The sequence below is a fragment of the Chionomys nivalis genome, chromosome X (genome assembly GCF_950005125.1).
Source record: "Chionomys nivalis chromosome X, mChiNiv1.1, whole genome shotgun sequence".
In the NCBI taxonomy this organism is placed as follows: Eukaryota; Metazoa; Chordata; class Mammalia; order Rodentia; family Cricetidae; genus Chionomys; species Chionomys nivalis.
The window spans coordinates 124133365-124153695 of record NC_080112.1 but is presented as its reverse complement, the minus strand read 5'-3'; the positions used below and the strand labels follow the sequence as shown (position 1 = coordinate 124153695).

General features: G+C 40.2%; 1 protein-coding gene and 1 non-coding gene across 4 annotated transcripts in view; one reads left to right on the top strand and one right to left on the bottom strand.

Annotated features, from left to right (window-relative positions):
• The window catches only part of Phf6 (PHD finger protein 6), a 45300-nt gene that overhangs the window by 17614 nt on the left and 7355 nt on the right, over positions 1–20331 (bottom strand). For all 3 annotated transcript variants that reach the window (XM_057760322.1, XM_057760323.1, XM_057760324.1), the window contains exons 4-5: positions 6869–7002; positions 6573–6616 (exon numbers count right to left, since the gene is read on the bottom strand). In XM_057760322.1, coding sequence (XP_057616305.1) covers positions 6573–6616; positions 6869–7002 — 178 coding nt within the window. The remainder of the gene's footprint in view (positions 1–6572; positions 6617–6868; positions 7003–20331) is intronic.
• On the top strand, positions 10364–10469 carry LOC130868686 (U6 spliceosomal RNA). Its single transcript, XR_009056522.1, has one exon. It is a non-coding gene; the product is annotated as a U6 spliceosomal RNA (small nuclear RNA).

Sequence of the window (20331 nt, the reverse complement as noted above, 5' to 3'; positions counted from 1 at the left end):
TGGTAAAAATATATCCATAAAACTAACACTCAGGCTGTAAGCAGCAGGATCTTGAGCTGGAGGCCAGCATGGGCTACATAATAAGACCCTGTTTCAAAACAGCACAACTAGACGAATTACATAGGATTTAATTCTGTTCATTCTTGCCCATATTTAATGCATAAACTTCCCACTAAGAATAGAAAAGTTTAAGAACACTAGTCAATATCACACATAGCTACCACACTAGATGATGCAAAGAAGAAACATCAAGCAAAAGTCTACTGATGTTGACAAGTCATTCATCTCTCAAAGCTTGATCTCTATTGCTTTGTAAAAAGCCAGGTATCTTTCCATCCACACCACTTAGCTAAGCCAGAACTTCTCAAGCTTGATCTTGTTAAAAGACAGTCCTTTTTAGAAAGTCAATGTAAGGCTTAAGATTAGACACTTTTAATAAACTCATAGATGTTGCTCATCCTACTGACCTATAGATTACACTCTGGGTAAAAAGGATCTACGACACTCATTTCTTCCTCTCCCATTTGCTAACAACTCCGAACTCTCCTGCTCATGTTACCTAACACAACAGGCTTTCTTTAGCACACAGCTCTTCTCTGTTCCAACAATCCTCATTCTGGCTAATTTCAACTGACCATATGGGCAAACTAGTCTCTCAATTACATTACCTTCAATGATGTCCTCCATCAAGCACCCAATTCCTAAAGTCAGACCCTGATACCTCAGTATCACCTAAAATGCTTCCCTTTATGTAACTTTGGGAAATACTTGTTTGCTTTCCCAGCATCCATATGGTGGCTTGCAACTATCCAGAGCTGCCTTCTGGCCTCCATGGACATTAGGCATGCATATGGTGCACAGACATACATGTAGACACCTAAGATAAAAATACATCTAAGGGGGCTGGAGAGATGGCTCAGTGGTTAAGAGCATTGCCTGCTCTTCCAAAGGTCCTGAGTTCAATTCCCAGCAACCACATGGTGGCTCACAACCATCTGTAAAGAGGTCTGGTGCCCTCTTCTGGCCTTCAGGCATACAGACAGAATATTGTATACATAATAAATAAATATTTAAAAAAAATACATCTAAGGTCAGACAGTGGTGGCGTGAGCCTTTAATCCCAGCACTTGGGAAGCAGAGGCAGGCGGATCTCTGTGAGCTTGAGGCTGATCTGGTATACAAAGCAAGTTCCAGGACAGGCCCCAAAGCTACACAGAGAAATCCTGTCACAAAAAAAAAAAAACCCAAGAGATGCCCTAGCATATGACAAAAGCATTTGTCCAACTATGTTCATAGCAGCATTATTTGTAATAGCCAGAACCTGGAAGCAACCTAGATGCCCTTCAATAGAAGAATGGATGAAGAAAGTGTGGAATATATATACATTAGAGTAAAAGAAGATCATGGGATGTACTCACTCATAATTGGTTTCTAGCCATGGATAGGGGCCACTGAGTCTATAATTTGTGATCCTAAAGAAGCTAAACAAGAGGGTAAACCCAAGGAAAAACATATAGATATCCTCCCAGCTATGGGAAATAGACAAGATTGATGGGCAAAAAATGGGAATCTTGGGGGGTGGGGTGGGATGGGGATGAGGGGAGATGGGGAGAGAAAAGTGTGAAGGAGAGGATGAGGGGAACTGGGGGAATCGGGGTGATTGGGGGTAAAGGAAGGTTGGATGGGGGAGCAGGGAAACTCATACCTTAGTTAAGGGAGCACCTAAGGGTTGGCAAGAGACTTGAACCTGGAATGGCTACCAGAAGCCCAGGGCAATGTCCCCAGTTAGTTCATTGGGGCACCTGAGGATAGGGAACCTGAAATGAACCTATCCTATAATCATACTGATGAATATCTTGCATATCGCCATAGAACCTTCATCTAGCGATGGATGGAGATAGAGACAGAGACCCACACTGGAGCACCGGACTGAGCTCCCAAGGTTATAATGAGGAGCAGAAGGAGAGAGAACATGAACAAGGAAGTCAGGACCATGAGGGGTGCACCCAACCACTGAGACAGGGGGGCCAATCTATTGGGAGCTCACCAAGGCCAGCTCGACTGCTACTGAAAAAAAACATGGGATAAAACCGGACTCTCTGAATGTGGTGGACAATGAGAGCTGACGAGAGGCCAAGGAGAATGGCACAGGAACTTTCATCTGGCGATGGATCGAGAGAGAGACAGAGACCCAATTTGGATCAACCGTCTGAGCTCTTAAGGTCCAAATGAGGAGCAGAAGGAGGGAGAACATGAGCAAGGAAATCAGGACCACGAGGCGTGCACCCACCCACTGTGACAGTGGAACTGATCTATTGGGAGCTCTCCAAGGCCAGCTGGACGGGGACTGAATAAGCATGGGTTGAAACTGGACTCTCTGAACAAGGCGGACAATGAAGGCTGATGAGAAGCCAAGGACAATGGCACTAGGTCTCGATCCTAATACATGAACTGGCTTTGTGGGAGCGTAGCCTGTTTGGATGCTCACCTTCCTGGACCTAGATAGAAGTGGGAGGACCTTGGTCTTCCTGTAGAGCAGGGAATTTGGACTGCTCTTCAGTATCGAGAGGGAGGGGGAGTGGACTAGGGGGAGGAGAAGTGGAGTGGGGATAGAGGGAGGGGAGCGGGGGGAGGGGGCAATATGTGGGAGGAGGGGGAGGGAAATGGGAAACGGGGAGCAGTTGGAAATTTTAAGTAAAAAAGAATAATAAAAAAAAAAACCAAAACCAAACAAAAAAAATACAACTAAAACTAAAGATAAGATTATGCCTCAAATTCTAGAATATAAATATAAACAGATACTAAATACCAAGAAAACAAAAGGGCCTGATAGTCTACAGAAGTATACCATGAACCCAGAAACTCAAGCCAATTTGAAGTTGTTCATAAAGTATGAAATATAACTAGAATTCTCTCACTCAGCAAAAGGAACTCAAAATCATTCTAGTTGGGTCTTTGAGAGAATTCAGGCAGTAAGGACACTTGCTGCTTAGGCTAAAGACATGAGTTCAATCCTGAATTACACATGATAGAAGGAGAAAACCAACTCCCAAAAATTGTTTTTGTCATACACACACACAAACACAGGCTCATACTAAATAAATAAATGTAAAAATAAAACAATTTTTAATAACCTTTCTTAGTATGCCCTGCACTACAGTGGCTTTTTTTACCACTAGATGGTACTACTGGTTTCAGCAGGCCAGAAAATAAGAGCCAGCTATATTAATCAGCATATATTAATCATCTTTAAGTATATAAAGTATCCTGTCCCAGTATATTCATATACTTATATAAATCAGATCATGAATCTTAATTCTCAGCTCTTAACAGAGATGGCTACACTAATCATAAAAGGATGCTGTATAGATACATTGTTAAAATCTGAAGGAACTGAATGATGGGAAAGCGTCCTTACAATGGTTTTCTTCCTTTTTCATATAGTGTTTAGGTTAGAACCCAGCATCGCGCATAACAAGCAAGCCACCTTCCACTGAGATACACTGCCAGCCCCTACTTAGAACCCTTCACAAAAGATTTTTAATTAATAATTCTAGAATTGAGTGAAAAAAATAGAAAAATACTTGTATGGGATTTTCAATCACACTCATCACCTCGAAAAGTATTTGTTCTTATTGCTTATCCGGTCATTTCCAAAGAGGCCAGAAGAGGGCACTGGATCCCCTGGAGTTGGGAGTCACAGGCAGATGTGTGCTACCTGATATGGATGCTAGAAACCAAACTTTAGTCTTCTAGAATAGGATCAAATGCTCTTTACTACAAGCCACGTCTCCAGCCCTATATTCTCCTTTTTAAGAGCACACAAAAAAGTTTGTTAAATATTCATTTATTTTTACTTATGTATATGTGTGCCTGCTTATTTATATTCAATGTTGAATTTATACTTAACTATTATTTTAATTGTATGTATTTGTAGAATATAGAATAATAACTCTATACATGGATACAGTGTATGATGACCAAATCACAGTAAGCATATGTAGCTATTAAATCATTTGTTCCAAAAATTTTAATTAACATTAAGTATCATGCATATTTCAGTGCACATATATGATGACTGTATTTTTAAGCAGCATGAACTAATATGGACTTCAGATGCGAAAACAGTATGTTTTTCTACTGTAAAAGCAAAGTATAAGAGATCAGAAAGGGAAACCAATTTATACCAGTAATCAGGTAAGTAGATTTTCTAAGGATTTATTTTTAGTGTATGTGTGTGTATGTGTATGTTGAGAGAGAGGTATATAGTTAGGTGTTCATGAGTTCAGGTGCACATGGAGGCCAGAGGAATCAGACCCTAGGAACTACCCAGTATGGCAGTTGGGAATCTATTCCGTGAATTCTAATTGGTTTTAATAATAAAACCCCAAGTCAGATATCAGGGTAAATGCTGAAAGATCAGAGAAGTAAAGGAGCCAGCCACTAGAGAGACTTTTAAACTCTATTGAATCCTTAGACTGTTTTCACATCTGAAGTCCTCCACGAATCCTCAGACTAAATGCCTTGAGCTCTGATTCCCCCCACATACCCCCACCCCCGCGTTATAGTCTTCTCTCTGCCCAGCCATATCCCTTCCTGTCTCCACTTTTCCCTAGTTTTGGGATTATAGGTGTGTGAGTCCCGAGTACTGAAATTAAAGAAATGAGCCAACACTGCCTGATTCTGTTTCTCTTTTGGACTGGATCAATTTCGTGTAGCCCAGGGTGGCCTTGAATTTACAGAGGTCTGTCTGCCTCTGCCACCACTGCCACCACTACCTGGCCTCTACAGCTAAAAACTAGTGGCTAACTATGCACTCTGATTTTCAGGCAAGTTTTATTTGTTAGATTACAAACAAAATATCACCACAGGAATCCATCTCTGATCCTTTTCAAGAATGCTTTATATCTCTCCAGGCCCTAGCTAAGTCTTTAAAAAGATCAGCAACAAGTCCAGCATAGTGGCACATACCTTTAATCCCAGAACTTTTGGGAGGCAGGGACAAGGGAATCTGGCTACATAATAGAGAGACCCTGTCTCAAAAGGATCAACTTCCTAAAATACCAGTATTTGATCCATTTTAATTTTGAACAGAACAGACTTAGAAGCTAACAAAAAAATTTAAAGACTTAAGTCCAAGTTAAATGAAAAATTAAAATTAATCTGAGATTGAATCTCATCCATTTTATACTGCTAGTAGACATTTTTATACTGCTAGTAGACATTATCAAAACCATCTATTTGAAAAGGTTTGAGCCAGGGTTGGAGAGGCGGCTCAACAGTTAAGAGCACTAACTGCTCTTCTAGAGGACCTAACTTGGATTGCCAACACCCACATGGAAGCTCACAAGAGTCTGTAACTCCAGCTCCAGGGGACCTGACGCGCTCTTTTAGCCTCCATGGGTACAGGATATGCTCATGGTGTACAGACATACCTGCAGGCAAAACACCCACACACTTAAAACAGAAAAAGAAAAAATAAAAGGTTTGACCCAAGTCAGAATCCAACTTGAGAACTTCCTCATGCTTTAAGGACCAGATGCAAATTAGCTAACAATATGTAAACATGATTAAACTAGTTTTATAAATTTAAGTGGAAACAAAATAAGCTTCTATTTTTAAATCTTAGTTACTTGTAAAGCATCTATTTTCTTCTGGAAAAAAATATATTTCCACATATTTCTCAGTGAGGGATGTGTTTTAAAATTCCCAGTCAATATGCAAAATCATGAATAATTCTAAATTTTTTTCCCTACATATACCTACTTATGGTAAAGTCTGACTTATAAATTAAGGACAATAAAGCATCAACAACAATAACTATTAATGAAACATAAACATATTGTAATCAAAAGTAACTTAGAACTTGTTAATTTTGGAAATTTCTACTTAATATTTCTGGATCATGAAAGCCAAAGAGTAAATGAAACAATGGAAAGCAAAATCATGAATAAGGCTACCACATAAAGCTACCACAATGTGTTGAAATCTTCCTAGAATGTATGCTGATCCAAAGTACATTAGTATTGCTACATTAACATTGTCTACAATAGCTAACGAAAGCAAAAATCACAATTAGCACCCTTACAGAAACATCACTGTTACCACTGTTTCTTCCTAATGTGACATAAGTTTTCAATGTATACTTTAGAAGATCTCTGAGGTAAAAATTTTCTTTAAAAATTAGCTCTTATTTACATTAGTTTGTTCTAATGATGTCCCTTGATGTGGGACTCCCCTCTGTATATCATTGATTAATAAAAGAAGCTGCTTCAGCCTATAGCAGGGCAGAACACAGCCAGGCTGGAAGATATATATAAAGTAGGTGGAGTCAGTAAGATGCCGTGTAGCCACAGGAGGAAATAGATGGTGGAACCTTGCCGGTAGGCCATAACCTCATGTTGATGCACAGATATAAGAGCTAGCTAGAAATATGTATGAGCTAATAGGCCAAGAAGTGTTTAATTAACAGAGTTTCTGTGTGAACTATCTTAAGAAAAACCTTAACAAATCACCATTCATATTTTATTTACATTTCTTCCTGAAACATGAAACTGACTGATGAGACATACCTTCAGAGTTATGTGCCGTTTTCTTGTGTTTTCGACAATAAACCCTGAGGGGGAAAATACAAAATCATGAACTAAATTAAATTCAGCTTCCAAATTAGAAAAATGAGCAGCACAGTCCACCCCATTCATAAACTGAATTTTTTAAATCTCACTGTTACACTTCCTAAATCATTTCTTTAACTATTACATATAAAAACAGCCTTTATAGTGACAATGAAATGCTTTGAATGAGGAGAAACTATAAAAGCTGAAGGAAAGTATGATTGCTTTAAAACAAAGCAAAATGAAACAGTTACATGTAAATGCCTTGTGAAGGTTTCTCTCGGATCTGAGCTTTATCATGCAATGCACAGTGGTAGTGGTATGTCCTGTGGCAGGTTTTCACATCACAGCCAATTGTTGCTCCAGGACAATGGCACAAAGAACACATCTAAAGAAAAACAACAAAACAATATTCAAATGTGAGTTTGCTAATACTGTCACAAACAGCTGAGGGGCATTCCAATTTCTGTCAGAAAAAGCAAGGTGGTTATTGAAAAAAATTCTAATTCATATTAGTTTTCTTATTTTGTCTCCTAAAAATAATCTGAATAAAATAATTCTGTTGGTACTTTTTTCATTGATTAAAAAATATAGGCTGAACCCAAAGAAAAACATATATTTATCCTCCTGGATATTGGAAGTAGACAAGATCGCTGGGCAAAAGTTGAGAGCACGGGGGTGGGGGTGAGGGAAAGGGAGATGGGGAGAGAGAAGGGAGAAGGGGAGGATTGGGGAGAGCTTGGGGGAATGGGATGGTTGAGATGGAGGAAGGGTGGTTATGGGATCAGGGAAGTATATATCTTAATTAAGGGAGCCATTTTAGGGGTTCCCAGGTGTCCAAGGGGATGTCCCCACCTAGGTCCTTGGGCAGCAGAGGAGAGGGTGCCTGAACTGGCCTTATCACATAGCCACACTGATGAATATCTTGCATATCACCATAGAAACTTCTTCCGGCGATGGATGGAGATAGAGACAGAGACCCACATTGGAGCACTGGACTGAGCTCCCAAGGTCCAAATGAGGAGCAGGAGAGAGAACATGAGCAAGGAAGTCAGGACCGCGAGGGGTGCGTCCACCCATGGAAACAGTGTACCTGATCTAATGGGAGCTCACCAAATCCAGCTGGACTGGGACTGAATGAGCATGTGATCAAACCGGACTCTCTGAATGTGGCTGACAATGAGGGCTGACAGAGAAGTCCATGATAATGGCACTGGGTTTTGATTCTACTGCATGTACTGACATTTGGGGGCCTAGTCTGTTTGGATGCTCATCTTACTAGACCTGGATAGAGGGGGGAGGGCCTTGGACTTCCCACAGGGCAGGGGACCCTGACTGCTCTTAGGACTGGAGAGGGAGGGGTAGTGGGAAGAGTGGGAGGGAAATGGGAGGAGGTGGAAATTTTTAATAAATAAATAAATTTAAAAAAATAAAAAAAAGAAACAAAGATACTTCCTTTGACTGCCTCTGGGGGGAAAATATAGGCTACTATAAATGCCTGTTATTTCTCCATGGTCAAGAGAATACCTGAAATACTGTAAATCATGAATCTGAGCTATATATAAATACCACTATAAAAAGATTAACTTCTTTGCAATCCAGAACTTGCTGGATACAATTAATTAGGAAAAATACCGCATAAGAGTTTTTTTCCTTAAAACTTCCAATTAAATCAGAGAGAGTGTTGATACAGCTCAGTGATACACTGCTTCCTCAGTCACGAAACCTACCAGCAGTCCCTAGTACCAGTGGTCCCTGGTACCACCACCAAAACCAATTTTCAAACCAGATTTAAATGAAGATTAAGAAAGATTTAAATGAAAATCGTTGAGAAAAACTCCCCTATACTATTTGGGAACCTGGTAGAATCAATTGGAAGTTAGGTCAGTAGAGAGGATAAAAGAATTATAAAGTAGTTTTAATACCTTGAGTTGAGAATATTTTGTGATATCTAATTGATTATACTGTGAAAATAGGCCTGCCTGCTTCAATTTACTTTTAATTACCGTCTGCATTATGAATTCAAGCCAGAGAGAAAAGATTCTTTCAACTAGATATTATCTTACGTTCTGAACTTATTAGATAGTAATTAACCAGCTCATACTCTATATTTAGAAAACAATTCTGTTTTTAAAAGTACATAACAATCATTATTAATTGTTTTGGTTCAGAAAACACAGTGTACTGCACCCTGTGGACTTTTAATGTGCCATCTCCTAAGCTATAAATGCCACAGCAAAGTGAATCATAATAAGGTAAAAACAGAGCCTTCACTTTGTTTCCTGGTTGCCAGACACCTTGCTCTAAACTCTCATCTCAGTACTCAGGAGACCAAGGATGGAGGCAGCCTGGGCTACATTTACTGAGACTCTCCTCCAAAATCCAAACCCAAGATCAAACAAGGAAAAACAAACACCACTTATAATCCTAACATTTGGACTACTTAGTCCCTAAGCAACGCTGATGTATTAAGAGGCTAATATAAATTCCAATAAAATTTTCCACATCTCTCTAAGGAAATCACTCAAACTCACTCATGCTATCATTTTTAAAAATATTCATGTAAGTCAAAAATACTCTCAATGTAGGTACTTCCCAGAAATCATAAGGGCCACTATCCACTATTAATACACAAGAAATAACCCACTTCTTCAAATGAGTACCGAAACTCCAAGTAATTACCATAAAAAGAAACACTGCGCTCATGGAGGAACAGCAAGATCACAGAGCACTTGCTCAGCATGTATGAGGCCCTAGGTTTGACCTCCACCTCCAGCACCACCAAAATGAAAAATTAGTTTTTACAAAGTTTATATCCTTTGTTCTAGTAATTGCACTTCTACACATTTACTGCAAATATCATCAGGCATAAAAAATTATGTTCAAACACATTGCAGAACTGTTCTGAATCGTTTTAATTACAAAAAAACAATTGAAACGTTCAAATAAATTGCAGCATGTCCATATGACGGAATGTTCTACTGCTGCTCCTTTAGAGAACTTTTCCTTCAGAGAGCATCTCATATTACAGCTACGTTGGACTCAGATTTGGGACCTGCAGCCTCAAACTACCTAGTGCATACCCAGCTTCAAAGTAATGGGTCTATTTATGTTACATGAAACACCAATAGAGGGTATGAAACTAAGTCAATTTCTATCTCAATTATATTTCTAGTACATGGTCTTTGAAAATGAATAGAAACCAGGTGGTGGTGGTACGCGCCTTTAATCCCAGCACTTGGGAGGCAGAGGGAGCAGATCTCTGTGAGTTTGAAGCCAGCCTGGTCTAAGCAAGTTCCAAGACAGGCAGAGCTACACAGAGAAACCCTCGACTCAAAATACAGAAAGAAAAAAACGACTGAAAGAAAGAAAGAGAGCAGAAGTAAATATAGCAAAATGCTGGGTTGCTATCTTTAGATGGTTTTAATTCTCCATATTCTCTACAATATTCAAAGTATTTTGTTATACAAGTTATTTTTTAAAGTATCAGAAATAGTTTAGTCAATGCATTCGTGTTTGTTGATCAGCTGAGAAAGCAAAGGAAACCAAAATATGCCAGTATTTGGGGGGAGCTATGAATTTAGATACATTCCAAGTAAGTTGTTTAAGCTGCTATGGGAACAGAAATCAATTTCATAAATAACCAAGTACATCAACATAGGAAGATCATGTTTTTAAAGCAATCAAAAGCTTATTTTGTTGTCAGTTCCATTCAATGAAGAATAGGACAAAATATTTTAGAGTAGAAAATACTTGTCAAGGTAGCATGTCTACTAAATTGGAGCAATACAGAGAAGATTAGCATGGCCCTTGCACAAAGATGACATGGCAATTTCTGAAGTATTCCATATTTTAAAATAAATAAATAAATAAATAAAATGCAAAAAAAAAAAAAAGAAAATACTTGTCAAGATAAGGAATAGAATTTCTTTGGAGTTTTGGATTTGGGGGTGAGGGTATTTATGTAATACTTTAAAATTTGTTTTTCCTTATTTTCTATGGGTGTTTGTCCATGGAGGCAAGATGAGGGCATCAGATCCCTGGGAACTGAAGTTACAGACAGCTGTGAGCCACCATGTGGGTGCTGGGAATTGAATCCTGGTCTTCTGGAAGAGCAGACAGTGGTGTGTGTGTGTGTGTGTGTGTGTGTGTGTGTGTGTGTGTGTGTGTGTTTTGGTTTGGTTTCTGTTTTGTTTTTTTGAGACAGGGTTTCTCTGTGTAGCCCTGGATGTCTGGGAACTCACTCTGTAGACCAGGCTGCCCTTGAACTCACAGATCCACCTGCCTCTGCCTCCAGAGTGCTGGGATTAAAGGCGTGCATCACCACAGTCTCACTATACAGTATTCTTAACCACTGAGCAATCTGTCCATCCACTTGTTTTATTTTTTGACAGAAGGTTCCAGTATGTAGCCCAGTCTAGCCCCCAACTGTGTCAGCCTTCCAAACGTCAGGAATTTCTACCCTCACTCTTCCACCTCTCACTGTGCTGTCCTAATCATCCAGGCTTTAGCCCAACGCCTGCAGCAACTCTCTTCCCTCCATTCCTACAGGACAGGGTGCATACCAGCTTCCTCTTAGTTCTTACAGTTTCCCTCCCTATTTGGCTAGTATTTATAAGTGGATAGATTTTTACCTAACCATCCCTTCTCTATTACTTTTTAACACTAGAGAAGGCCCCCAGGCCTTTGTGCATGGTAGGCAAGCACTCTCCCCCTGAAAACTAAGAGAGTGCTCAATAGATTTGCTGATTTTGTCAACATAATTTATTTGTTAATTCTGTTATTGAAGACTGGAATATCTTACACACAAAAACTTAAAAATTGAAGACTTTACCTATTTATCTTCAGATGATTCTAAAAATAACGAACTGGATGTAGGAATATACCTTTGATAGCAGAACTCTGGAAACTGAGGCAATTTCAAGTTGGATGGCAAGTTGAGTTCAGGGTTTATTCAGAAATAAACAGTGGCTAGAGAGATGGTTCCCTGGATAAGAGAACTTGTTGCTCTTGCAGAGGACCCAGGGTCAGCAATCTGTAAGTTCACTTTCAGGAAATCCAGAACTCTCTTCTAACCCATGAAGGCACTGCACAACACATGCAATACACTCACACACTAAAACATACAAAACACACACAAAATAACTTACAAATGGTTTGATCTGGGACTAGAAAAAGTGAACCTGAGGGCAATTCAGTTGAAAGAATACAGAGTATAGGGAGGAACAGATTAGCCCTTATTGAAACAAGATTGAGAGCTTAAAGATAAATATCACAATTAAAGAAGCTAGGAAAGAAGATAAGTAGGTAGAACCATTTCTGAAATGCTATGGCAAATAGAAATAAAAAAGAGGCCTTTTCTTTTTTCTTTCTTTTTTGTCTTTTTGAGACATGATTTCACCATGAAACAGTCCTGGCTGTCCTGAGACTCACCCTGTAAACCACACTGGCTTTGAACTTACAAAGATCTGCCTAAAAGGCCTTTTAATTTAAAAAAAAAAAAAAAAAAAAAAAAAAGGAAATAGGAAGGAAGAGAGAGCCACTGTCCTGTTCTGGGGACTTGGCTGCTGATAGGTTTCCCCATAGCCTGGTGGCTATCACCACACACATACATTTTCGGGCAGCAATAATTGGACTCCAGGGGGCTAGTAATAACAAAAGAGAAAGGACATGAAGTTAGCAGGATGACAAGGTGAGGGACATTAGAAGGAGGCGGAGGAAGGTCATGGTCAGTAACTATGATAAAAATAAATGTCATAAATGTATGAAGTGTTCAAAGACTAAAGAAAAATTAATTTAAAAGAGGGATGGGCATGGTGGCATATGCCTTCAATTTTGGCACCAAGGAGGGAGAAGTAGGGGCAGGCAGATGTCTATGAGTTCCAAGCCAGCAAGGGCTACAAAGTAAGACTCTTTCTCAAAAAACAAACAAAAGAGCCCCCATCCCCACCATCGCCATCACAGCAAGGTTTGTCATAAGCACCCTAGCTAGCACTGGTACCCAGTATCTGCCTTTACAGAAAACATTTGCTCTGCAATTTGCCACAGTCATCCTTGCTATTTGTCCTCCAGAAGAACTGTCAGCTGCCATTTTCGTCAAGCTTTCTCTGTATCCCTGGCACCTTCCAATGAGGGAAAATGAAAACTAATGTGACAGGGACGTGGTTGTTTTTAAGAACAATTGTGTCCTTTCCCTGCTCAAAAAAAGGGCTGACCTACCTATCAAATATTCTCTTGAGAGCCAGTTTTCTTTCCCGCACTGTAGTTTGTATAAATGCTCATTCCCAGCTCCTCTGCTTGTATCCTAGACCACGCCCTTGTTTGAAAAAGGCAAACACGTGTCGCTGATACTGCTCTTCTCTCACCCACACCCCCTTCAGCTTACTCCTGGACACCTGAGAAACCTCAATTATGAATATCCAGAGTCAAAGTTGGAGACTTAGGAAAGAAGGTCCTGTCCTATTATAGGTAACTGCATACCCTTTCCACAGTATGGTCAGAAGTCATGGTAACAGCCAGAAGTTCTGCTATGTTAACATGGGTTCAGCTGTACCACAGAAACAAGTCTCAAGGAGTTGACCCAAAGATGAAAGAGGAACCAAGTCATGCATGAGAAGACACAGAAAGAATTCAAAGTAAATCTTAGCTGGGCTACCAGAGGAAGCAGACGGCAGAACATACCTGCGCTGCAGTCAACTGAACAAGGCCAAGAGCGAAACTGAGTCTCCACAAAGTCTTAAGGAACAAAAGGAAAATACAGTTTTCTCAGTAGCTGAGGGGAGGAAAATGAAAAGGAGCTTGCCAACTTCATGGATAAGCAGAAAAAGTAAGTGTTTGTGGAAAAGCTAGAATCCAGTGGCTACACAGAAACCCGTCTGGCACAGTTCCATGCAGCCCAATGTAACAGAGGAACACCCGGCACAGACACACAGTCACAGTTGAGCAATACTGTTGACAGCACTGGAGACACTCACGTCAGAAAACTGCTTGGAATACAGAAAATGCAAAAGAAGATGTGAAAAGTAGCCATGGTCCTGAGCCTGTAAGGCAAAGACGAAAACTGTCAAAAGCACCTACAGAAAGGGACACTGTATCTAGGATATTTTCACAAGAGGCAAGCTCACCTTACAGTGGTCTGACTCCTTCTTTTGGCTGTAATAACAGTATCGCCCATAAAAACCAGAAAGCAGGACAGTACAGTTAGGGCAAATAGTCGGGAATGCCTCAATAATGCTGTATTATCTCCAGGATCATAGTTTAGAATACTACCTCACATATCCAAAATGGACAAGAGTAGTCTCTGGCTTACCTAGTCAGTTGACAGTAACCAAACTACTTGTTGTCCCTGCCAAGAAGGGTGCAGCATGAACTCAAATGTTTCTACGTGATCTTATAGCTATACTCTTGTTTCCAAAACCAGTGTTATTACGATAGCACATAAAAACTTGCTTAGGTCTAAAAAGAAGCTAAAAAACATCAATAAAATCTGAACATTGTCAAATTCTTGAAAAATGAGAAGATAATCTTGCTTACAAGACATATTTAGACTTTAAATTCCAGGTGCCTCTAAAAAAAAAAGGGGGGGGGGCCAATGAAAAGCACTAGGTACTTTTTTTTTTTTTTTTTTTTTAACCAGAGTACATATAGACTAACCAAAAGAATTGGGGGAGTCTTAGAAATTGGAGGACAGCTGAGTGGTGGCACACACCTTTAATCCCAGCACTTGGGAGGCAGATCTCTGTGAGTTCAAGGCCATCCTGGATAAGAGCTAATTCCAGGTCAGGCTCCAAGGCTACAGAAAAGCCCTGTCTCGAAAAACCAAAAAAAAAAAAAAAAAAAAACCCAAAAATTGGAGGACAACAAACTCGGTCTATGAAGTTCTTGCCTAACCTAGCCCTCTGACTTTATTCTATCCAATTACCTGAATCATGTCTGATAAGAAAAACAGGTTCTCGTATTGGAGCATTTGAAGTTTCTTTTCTCGCTCTGTTCAGCTGAAAAGTTCAGCCATTTTGTAAGCACAGACCTTTTGTTTAGATTCTTCTCAGCTATGGTCTTTGCAGCTGAGAAAACTGTGAACTGCCAGGCTGCTTGCTATATTTAATCTGTGAAGAATGCCAAAAACATAGCCACACTCAAGCACCAAGACAGTCCCCTAGAGCACAGAGAAATTATTTGCCATTGCTGCTCAATTGTTTTTGCAGTTCTGAGGAAGGAACCCAGGGCCTTGAACATGCTGTGCAAACAGTCTACCACTGAGCACACCTCCTCAAGCTCTGGGTTTATCTTGCTGATTTTGGTTCTCCTCCATTAGCAAACACAAATGAGAATTAGATAATATAAAGTTAGTGTTCCCAATTATAAAAAATACTAAATGGGGCTGGAGAGATGGCTCAGTGGTTAAGAGCATTGCCTGCTCTTCCAAAGGTCCTGAGTTCAATTCCCAGCAACCACATGGTGGCTCACAACCATCTGTAATGAGGTTTGGTGCCCTCTTCTGGCCTGTAGGCACACACACAGACAGAACATTGTATACATAATAAATAAATAAATTAAAAAAAATACTAAATGAAGGCAAAGAAAAAGACTGCATTTAAATAAATGCATTTCCATAATAGCCAAAGACACAGTTTTCTCCATCACTGCTTATTCTACTTAATCATTCCAAATGCAAAGTTCACTTTAATATAAATTTCTGGTGAAATATCTCTAAATTAAAATTAACCTGAATGCTATTAACTGGCTTTTTAAAGAATTCCCACTAGCATTAATACATTCATAATGCATGTACATATAGTTACAGAGAAGTGAAAAATCTTCATGATGAAAATTTACTTCTTTTCCTCCTCAAATATCCTAAAGCAGATGTCCTATGAGCCCAACATGGCCTACTTCTTGAATTTGTAAATGAAGTTTAATTGGAGCACAGCCATAACCATTTTTTTTTCTGTATTGTCTTTGATTACACATAGCTGGAGGAAAGTTTCACAAATTTATTATCTGGTCTTTTATAGAAAAAGTTTGCTTTGTGGTACCTGTGCTCCTAGCACTCAGGAGGTCGGGACAGGAGAATTGCAAGTTCAAAGCCAGCCTGGACTATATAGTAAGACCCTATTTTATAAAAGCTCAAATGTGCCTGTCTGAACACCTACCCCTTTTCCAATTCCCTCAAGCTGGTGAGGGATCACTGTTAAAAGAACTTAGGTAGCACTAACAGTCACAACACGTGCTGTTGCAAAAACCAAGTGGGGGCATCTTGCCCCCATTCAATCCTTACTAAATGCTAAACAAGCACAGACACTACTTAAGCAGCACTGGCATGTGGCATTCACTTAATATTTCCAAACACTTCTTCCTTGAAAGTCCCCCTTCCGCCTTTGACTTTCTCCTAGTGAAACACATTTCAAAAGCCCACCTCTTGTGGGAAAAGGTTTTACTCTGTAGTCCAAGTTTGCCTGGAACTCACATCCTCCTAACCCATTATTAAAGGCGTCCCACTTTCTCCAATCGAAACCCATTCCTCTTTGACATGCAAGGACTGATGAGTGCCCACTTACTTGTTGGAATAGTACAGAGCACAAAGAAGACTGAAAGCACTATGCCAAATGTTTCCATGTGCTATGCCCATGTGATGCTATGCTAGGCAAAGAGAACACAGTCTCAACTCTCTTGGAGCCCACAGTTCACCACGGAAGAAAAGTTTGCCCGTGTTCCCACTACAAAGCATGCAGTGCTGTACTGTATGGTGGACACAAGCATGAGTTTGGGCTGGGCCACACAAGAAGAACCTTTTATGAAGCAGTAAAGAAGGATAGAGGGGATGCTTGAAAACCCAAGAAAGGAGAGAAAAGGCTGGGAAAGGTACATTAAGACAGGATTTCTCAGTGTCATGCTAATGTCTCTGGAGAGTTTGGAGAATAACATTAGCTTTTTTAAAAATTAAATGTCAGGAGGCTGAGGCAGGTAGATCTCTGTGAGCTCAACGCCAGCCTGGTCTACAAGAGCTAGTTCCAGGACAGGCTCCAAAGCTAAAGAGATACCCTGTCTTGAAAAACAAAAAAGAAAAATTAAATGTGTGTGTGTGTGTGTACATACATGCATGTGGGTGTATGCATTCATGCGCACACACACATATATACACATACATACACACACACAGAGGAGAATGTCAGAGGACAAGATGCAGGACTGATTGGTCCTCACTATCTATCATGTCCATCAACATGTGGTTCCCGGAGATCAAACTCAGGTTGTCAGACTTGGTAGCAAGCACCTTTACCAGAGCTGAACCATCTCACAAGCCTGGCAGTAGCTGTTAAAAGCAGCCAAGCAAGTGCCGGTAGTATGTTTACTAGAAAATGAGAAGATGAAAGCTTGATACAGGCTAACATTAAGAAAGAAAAGACAGCTGGGCGGTGATGGCACATGCCTTTAAATCCCAGCACTCGGGAGGCAAAGACAGCAGAGACAGGCAGATCTCTGTGAGTTCCAGGCCAGCCTGGTCTTCAGAGTGAGTTCCAGGAGAGACTCCAAAAGCTACAGAGAATCCCTGTTTCAAAAATCCCAAACCAAAAAAAGGAAAGAAAAAAGGAAGGAAGGAAGGAAGGAAGGAAGGAAGGAAGGAAGGAAGGAAGGAAGGAAGGAAGGAAGGAAGGAGAGAAGGAAGAAAGGGGGGGGAGAGAAAGGACAAAGTCTACTCAGAAATAGAATCCAGGGCCGGGCGGTGGTGGTGCACACCTTTAATCCCAGCACTCCGGAGGCAGAGGCAGGCGGATCTCTGTGAGGTCGAGGCCAGCCTGGTCTACAAGAGCTAGTTCCAGGACAGGAACCAAAGCTACAGAGAAACCCTGTCTCAAAAAAAATCAAAAAAGAAAGAAAGAAAGAAAGAAAGAAAGAAAGAAAGAAAGAAAGAAAGAAAGAAAGAAAGAAATAGAATCCACACAACAGGCGTGGAAGGAAGGGTAGGAAGGGTGGAAGGCAAGGGATACAGAAAAAGAATCAGGTTTCAGGGCAGAAGGCTATAAACACTGGTTTAGACAAGTTGAGTACAATGTCTGCAGGACATCTACATAGAGCAGGGAAATAAACTGCAACCATTGTGCTTCATTCTCTTCAGTGCCTATTGTATGTAACGTGTTTCCAGAAAAATCCTGTTTGCCTTTCCTCATTCTGAGTTAAAATTCTTATCTGATATTAAAAAAAAATGAAACCTGGCCAGGCAATGGTGGTACATGCCTTTAATCCCAGTACTCGGGAAGCAGAGGCAGGCAGATGAGATGAGGCCATCCTGGTCTACAAGAACTAGTTCCAGGATAGCCAGAGCTAGACAAAGAAGCCCTGTGTCAAAAAACAAACAAACACAAAACAACAACCAAAAACCAACCAACCAAACTACCTGTAATCATTCTCACTCAAGTCTACTTCATTCCTATACCCGACTGCCTCTAGAAAGAACTCTTAACATTTTAAGTAGGGAAGAGTCCCCCTGAAAAAGAAGGAATGCACACATTAGGAGTTATCTATTTAGATCATAAATACAGACACCCTACCTCTACAGTGCCACACACTCCCTTGCTACTGAGTAAAGACTATATAGAATGAGTTGTCTTATGGTCGGAGCCTACAAAAATATCTCCGATATAATAGACCATTTTTACCTAGGATGTATATAAGGGTCTATCCTAACAGTAAGCAAGATAATGAATGCTATTGATAGAATAGATTAAGTAATAGGAGCCTGAGTGTGTCCTAAAATCAGCAATCTTTATTAGAAAACTATCATCATACTTTATTAAAATGTAATTTGACATGAAGCAGCTTAAAAGGACAGTTGGTATAACCTGTGATTAGGAGTGCGGGCCCTGGATTCAAATCTGAGGTCTGTCACATACTAGCTCTATGGCCATAGACATTCAGGTTACTTTGCTTCTGTGAGCCTGCTTCCTTTCGTATATGGCAAGAATGAACCCTTTCTTGAAGTATGATTGTGAGGATTAATTAGGATCATGTATTTAAAACATTTAGCCAGTCCTTAGCACATAATGAGCACTCAATGAGTGTCAGCTAGTTTTACTACTATAAAAAGTGTAAAACATTCAGGGGAGTTCATGAGGTATGGCAAAAATTCTCATCCGAAAATAAGGCAAGTTTGGGAATCATGTGAGGATGGTCGCTGTGTATAGGAAAGATTCTTTTTAAGTAAAGGGAGAAAAAGCCACAAGTATTTCTTTAATGGAGACAGACATAGAAATTAAGAAACATACTTGAATTACAAAGGGATGAGTTTCTCAAATATATTGCTGTTCTTTTTTTGGGGGAGGGGGGTTTCGAGACAGGGATTCTCTGTAGCTTTTGGAGCCTGTCCTGGAACTCACTCTGAAGACCAGGCTGGCCTGGAACTCCCAGAGGTCCGCCTGCCTCTGCCTCCCGAGTGCTGGGATTAAAGGCGTGCGCCACCACCGCCCGGCTTATATTGCTGTTCTTATTTCATATGACTTGAGTAGAATCACAATTTCCTAACAGTAGAACAGAGCAGAGGGGCGGTTCATCTTGGGGGACTTAGGTTATCTTGCCTAGGAGTAAGGAAGGTAAACTACATGACCTCCTGGATTCTTTTGACATCTGTTATCTATCTGACACAGGTACCAATTAGTAAAAGTAACTATCAGTGTAGATCTTAGTGATCTCACCAAGTAGCTTCAGAAAGAATACATTCTTCAAATACCACATTCAAGTGTCTCCTCATGAGAAATTCAAAAAAGCAATGATAACTAATAGCTTTACTTCGAAATCACATTTTTTTCTATATGGCTAGACAATTAAGGATAAATTTTACAGGTGAGTGTAGGATCTATAATATCCCAACACTGAGAAGAGGAGTTAGGAGAATTAGGAATCAAAGCTATCCTCAACTGCATGGTAAGTTTGAAGCCTGCTTGGGACACAGAAGACTCTAGCTCAAAAATAAAGCATAGCTGGCGCACGGTACAATTGTGGTGTCTTTATGGCTCCAATAAGAACTGGAAATCAGGGCTGGAGAGATGGCTCAGAGGTTAAGAGCATTGCCTGCTCTTCCAAAGGTCCTGAGTTCAATTCCCAGCAACCACATGGTGGCTCACAACCATCTGTAATGAGGTCTGGGGCCCTCTTCTGGCCAGCAGGCATACACACAGACAGAATATTGTATACATAATAAATAAGCAAATATTAAAAAAAAAGAACTGGAAATCACTGTGGAAAATAAATGACTAAACTACAAAAAGTTTTTTCTTTTTCTCTTCATACATCTAGGGCCTATATATTTAAGATAATGGAAAGAGATGAACATGTTCGTACAAAATAGCTTTCCTCTGTGATCCTTGAAGCTGATATGGAAATCGTGAAGAACTGCCCGTGGCTGCAAGGAATCACATACCTGCACATACTTCTTGCTTGTATTCCCACCTTTGCAAGACTCCCACCTAGCCACCTGCACCCACTTTTCCCTGGGGCAAATGGAGACCTTTGGAAGCAACGCCAGGTACCGACTAAAATCTGCCATGAATGTACTCAGGAATCTCGGCTCCTGCTTTTGTTTTCAGTGGGTATCCGTGACCCTTTTCATCTGAAAATGCATATGACCTTGAGCCAGGGCAGAAAGGCTCACAGAATCAAATGCCTTAAAAAGCTGACCAGGGACACTAGTTACTTGGTTTATATGTAGTTTAAGATATATAGA